The sequence below is a fragment of the Cynoglossus semilaevis genome, chromosome Z (genome assembly GCF_000523025.1).
Source record: "Cynoglossus semilaevis isolate Cse_v1.0 chromosome Z, Cse_v1.0, whole genome shotgun sequence".
NCBI lineage: Eukaryota > Metazoa > Chordata > Actinopteri > Pleuronectiformes > Cynoglossidae > Cynoglossus > Cynoglossus semilaevis.
Genome location: NC_024328.1, coordinates 11,286,717 through 11,292,496, shown reverse-complemented (window position 1 = coordinate 11,292,496; position 5,780 = coordinate 11,286,717). Strand labels below are relative to the sequence as shown.

At 39.7% G+C, this 5,780-nt stretch overlaps 1 protein-coding gene across 1 annotated transcript; it reads left to right on the top strand.

Moving 5' to 3' along the window:
- Positions 1–3,163: 3,163 nt before the first annotated feature.
- Positions 3,164–5,686, top strand: selenoe (selenoprotein e). The gene is made up of 4 exons (XM_008336241.2): positions 3,164–3,331; positions 3,876–3,952; positions 4,169–4,247; positions 5,350–5,686. The coding sequence occupies exons 1-4, from the start codon at positions 3,221–3,223 to the stop codon at positions 5,491–5,493; spliced, it is 411 nt and encodes a 136-aa protein (XP_008334463.2). The 5' UTR covers positions 3,164–3,220; the 3' UTR covers positions 5,494–5,686.
- Positions 5,687–5,780: the final 94 nt, after the last annotated feature.

The following is a 5,780-nucleotide window of genomic DNA, read 5'->3' as shown; positions in this document are numbered from 1 at the left end:
TAATAAAATATGTCCAAAAACTTTCTGCATCCAAACGGAAGCGTTAGCTGTTGTTGACCTACATTTGGTCCCACATGCTCTGGTCTGTCTATGCTTCCACCGCAGACAACTATAAACACAGCAGCGTCTGGACTATGGCTGTGGAAGAGGAGGAAACGTGTGACATGTTGTCTCTGTTGTGGTCTCAACCTCTAGGAGACAACTGTCTTTTTATTCTTCTCAATAAAGGAGAGATTAGAGATGGGGGCCTCGGGGATGTCGACCTGTGAATGTGAATTTTTGTGTTTCGGGTTTTGAGTCAGATGACGGTCAGCTGACCGCCAACTTACTGCAGAAACTCCATTGCTTTGTTTATGATTTCCTGAATGGATCTTTTTATTGGGTCAACCAGTGACGACTGTGAAAGGTCTCTTGAGAAACCACAATGTCTTTAACTGTTTGGAGAATAACTAAAGAGGAGAGAAGAACTTATGTTGACTCTATAGTCCTACACAGAGACTGAAAGAACTATTAAGGCTAAAAAAAGCTTGAAATTTGGGAATTGGACTGGATTCAATTTTTTTTTTCAAAAGTGATAACTGATCTTCTGTTTTATCACAATACTGACCCATCCTCCCAACCCCTCCTCACACTTCAACAACCATTCTTATGCACTAGTTCTGTGTCCTGTGGCGGGGCCAGCCCCCTACTTTGGAAGCCATTGGCCTATGGGACTTTTTTTTTTACATTATTTTTACTTTATTCTTTACCTTCTGTATCAGCCTGTTTTCAGTTGTTGATTTTCTGGATTAAAGAATGTTTCTTCGTGGGCAGGTATATGTATGTAACTGTGACTGTTGTTAAACAACACAATAAAAGACAGGAAGTGATTTACTCGGCACCAGAGTAACCTCTGAATTAGCAAAATATAATTTTTCCTAAATTACTCTTGGCTGAACTTAAATGTTATCTCTCTCTCTTTTTATTTGCAGACAGACAGCAGCCCTCCCTCCAGGTTCCTTCAGGCTGAAGACAGAAAAACCTGCATGCATGTATGTACACACATATACAAACACACACACTGACAAAGGGTGAGAGGAAGAGAAATGTTTCACCCTCTAAGTCATCACCTTACCTCTTCTTTACTACTTGTTTTCCCTCTAAACCAATGTAACTCTGGCTGCCGGGGAGCATCTGGTGTTTTGGAGAGACAGGAAGTGTGTGTGCGGGTGTTTACCTGGTATAGCTACTTGTGAGGACCCTGTATTCTAGGGACGTTTTTCAGGTCCTTAACCTGTGAGAACGTATTTGGTGGTTAAAGATTGATTTGGGAGTTAGGATAAGGATTAAAGTCAGATTAAAGTTAGGGTAACGATGTAGATTAAGGATTACACTTGTAATAGTTTAGGTTAGAGTAAGGGACTAGGAAGTGCTTAACATCTATGTAGGTCCTCACAAAGTAAAAAAGTGTGTGTGTGTGTGTGTGTGTACAGGCCAGCGATTTTATAGTAACCTCTTAAAAGAAAGAGGAAACGCAGAGGAGTGTGTCAGTGTTTGATCTTCCGCCAGCGCTAAGTACAAAATTAGCAGGAAATAAGAAAATAAACAGAGGTTACAAACGTGTTCATTGTCTTGGTCTCAGTTGTGGTCATAATAACAGCGCTGCATGTTTTCCCTTTGTCAGCGAAAAATTAGAACTTCCTCTGTTTTTAGCGTGGATCATGTGATGTAGTCTGCAACATGCAGATGGCGAGCACATATGGTCTGCATCCATATGAAGCAACGTTAAAGTCAGGCACAGCAGAGTCAGCCCCTTACCCTCACCCACCGATACTTATTTAAACTTCTCCGTCTGACTCCCTCTGCCTTTTTCAGATGCTTACATGCCACGTTGTTGTCATTGTCACTTTTTTACATCCCAAAAATAAAAACATGTGTTCAGACTGTGGACCGAGTTAACAGTCCGGTTCACAGGCCCCACAAATTTCTGACGGCTGCTGCCAGAAGAGGGAATCCTGTTAAACCAGGGAGCTGCTTTACTGCCATTTGACACAAAAAAAAAATCTCAAGCAAAAAATCAGAGACCAGGACTTTGAGCAGCGGAGTTTCTGTCTGAAAAACACGGACAGAAAGACAGAGACAGCTTTGCTGCAGCATTCCATGCAGGAATGGTTTATTTTTGTTGGGAACATATTTGTCTATGGCTAGAATTGGGAACTGCATTTTACTGCCACAAAGTACAGAATCGTGTGTCACCAGCCTCTTGTGGTGACCTGTTGTATTTTCCCTTACACAACATGCTGTGAAACTCAAGAGGGAGACGTTTTTCACTTGAGAACTGACGTTGAGACAATATCACAGTGGTGACAGAAAGAAATGAATTTAAAAAAAGGTAGAAGTCATAGATTCAGTTTTTAAGTCGACCAGATATGGTCGTGTTGGTCTCTTTTCTCCAACACTGATCAAATTCAGCAACTTTGAACATTGGTATCAGTAGTAAATCTGAGAACACAGAACCGATTCTCCCTTTGGACTTTAATTACAAACAAGTTAAACCATTGTTTAAGTCCCTCAGGTTTGTCTTTTTTTTTTTGTTTGTTTGTTTTTTTGTTTTTTTTTTTTGTTTTTTTTTTGGGTCGTTTCGCATCATGTTTCTCAGGAGTTTACAAATAATGTCAATTGACTTGGGTCATGAAGGTTTGTGACTGGGTCCCCAGAAAAAAAGTATAGGAGACATAGAGGGCTTTATAGGGAAACACTGAGTTAAACAGACACCTCAGAGAAAACTCACAGTCAGGTCAGGGTTCAATGAATGTCTGTTGTGAGTGTTTCTAGCTCCCAGTGACCGTCACCTGCAGTCTGAAATCTGGGAAAAAATGATAAGAGCACAGATGTTCCTGGGTTTGTACAGAACCATGATGAAACCTAAACTGGAAGAAACTACAAAGTACAAAATCTGGGGGGATGTTCATATCAAATAAAACATATAAACAGTGTAAGGACAGAGAGAACATGAAAAACTGGAGGACACACTGTGTCCTGATCTGTCAGAGTGAATGGACAAACAGCTGTTAGAACACAGGAAGAGAAATAAACAAAGGGGCCACTGTACCAGGTGAGACCCGCGCCCCAATCAGAACACGTCATGGTCTGGTCCATTCTAAGAAACTGTCCAAATGTGTGAAAGGATTAGTAATTTTGGAAAACATTTTGCTTAAAGAAGAAACTAATTTCTCCTAAAATGTGGAGGCTCCTGGTGTTGACTTTTACCCTCACTGTTGGGGCATTAGAACCTGCCAATAACACCTCAGCAGTTGAGGAGATATCGGTAATAGCTCGGGGTAAACTGCTGGTGAGTAAAGTTAAATATATATATATATATATTTTCTTTTTATTTGTTGTTCTTAAATTAAAAAAAAACATTTCATCATGTGATTGAGCTTGTTGAATCAATAACTCTTTATATTTAATCTTGCTGTCAAACGATTAAAACTTTTCATCTGATTAACCGAAATTATTTATGATTAATCAATATTAGTTGACATTGACAAAAAAAAAAAACATTTCTCTGAATTTCATCAGAAAAAAAAATCCGACCTGAAGTGAAGTCCCCACAGATGCATGCTGGGTGTTGAGATGGTATTTAAAGTTGTAGGTGTCCTGGTAATGAGAAAACTCTTTCTAGCAGGGTGGTTAAATAACAACATGGTGTATAGGGGGAACAATAAGTGGATGGAGGATGGAATAGTTTTTGAATAATAATAATTACTACTACTACTACTTCTAGTAGTAGTAGTAGTAATTATCTTATGTTATGAAGTTTTGTTTACCAGCCACACAATACGTTGTATTTGAAATATATATTTTTTAACACCCGTCTGCTGTCATCTCTACAGGCTCCCAGTGTGGTCGGATGAGGAATAAAGAAACTGCCCGAACTCTATCACTTTCTGATGGAGAAATGGGCTCTGTAGTATCCTTGTCCTACCTCCCCCCGCCCCATCCAACAACCACATTTGTAAACCAAACAATGAGGGTTCTCAAAAGTGTTAAAAGATGTGCAATGTTTTTTTTAAAACAGCCTTGTGAGCGGTAATCTCTGTCGTCAGTCCAAAGTCTACACAGAAAGATTCGCTGCTCTCTGCAAAAGCATCTGGTTGTTTCTCTTGATTCCTTACTTCTTGTGTAGCCATAACCTGGAATATGATTCGTCAGAAGAGAAGAATCCCCGTCTCATATTCTACAATGACAAGGATGAGGTCGTGAAGGTAAGCTGAACATTCACAAGTCTTTTTTTTTTCCCCTAAATTCCAACTCAAAAATCTGGACTGATTTATGTAGAAAAGTTTTACAACGTCTGTATCTAATGTCATCCATGAGGACAAAGTAACTTTTAAGAAGTATTGAAAATGTTATTTTTTGAGGAGGTTAAGAAAGTACTGTGTAAATTTGTACGTTTTGACAACTGAGCATTAGTGAAACAGGATACTTGCCCAGAATGTTGAGACATACTTTTATGTACTGAATTTACAGCAGTGCAGTTTTTCACCGATTTATTTTTATCGACGTGAAAAAAGCCCCTAAATCTGTGTGGCAAAGAAAATCTCCAGTAATCTGCCTGTGTGTGTTCCTTGTAGATTTGTATTATTATTTTGGTGTGTGTGATTCTTGTGTAGCTATACTTGTAGGGGTCCGATTACACCAGGGGTGGGCTAACTTTTTACTTAATGACCTAATTTATGACTGGCAGACTGCTTTCATGTTAGTTGGATGTAGAATGAAGTTACAAAACCTAAACTTTTAAAGATCATTTGGCAAATTTCATGTCTGCTGCCATCTAGTGGCATCAACAGAAATTAGTTAATTCATTGTAATGCATTAAACAAAAGGATTGACGTCAATCTTTTACCATACCTTGTAGCAGTGTTTGGCGGGCCAGTTTAGAAAGCCCAGTGGGCAGCATCTGGCCCACGGGCCGTAGTTTGCCAAGGTCTGAATTAGACTATAGGTAAGGATAAGGATTAGGCATGTAATTGTAGGCCTGGGTCTTAAGGATGCGTTATGTCAACATAAACGAAACCAAAAGTGTGTGAGGGTGAATACTGGTTTAGGTATACTAATGGGGTCTTAATGTATTTACTGTTGTTGTGGGGACGCTGTCCTTGTGAAGACAGATTCCTCATTAAATGGAAGTGGATGGTGAGCTTTGAGATTTACTTCAGAGATAGGACTAAAATTCTGGTCAGACAAATTAAGTAACAACGAAGTAACAGATTATACAGAAAATAAGAAGAACTAACTGTCAATGTGTATGTAAGTTCTTACTCTGTGTGTGTGTGTGTGTGTGTGTGTTTCTTCCCGACACGTCAGACTGTTCCTGTGAAGAAAATGAAGGCAGATGAGATCAGCAGCCTCTTAGACTCACTGGGTTTCTACAAGAGGTCCCAGAAAGGGGAAGAGGTGCCAGAGGAGTTCCAGCACTTCCCCCTGCGTGCCCCTCGGGACGAGCTGTGATGACATCTTGTGGCTTAACCTTGCAACTGCACCCTGGTCGCTTTAATGACGTGTGGAGCCCCAAGGCCTAAAAACAATGAGCCAGGCTCCATACTGATGACCCGCTGAACCGGTGCCGTGTGTGAGGTGTAACTTACAGCGTTGTCATAATGACTAAGTACCAGTCATTTCAATAAAGGAATACTAATTAAAATGAGTTTTTTTGCGCATATTTTGCTACCAGGTTATATTTCAATACTATATATATGTGTATATATAGTACAACAAATACTGAACATAGACTATAT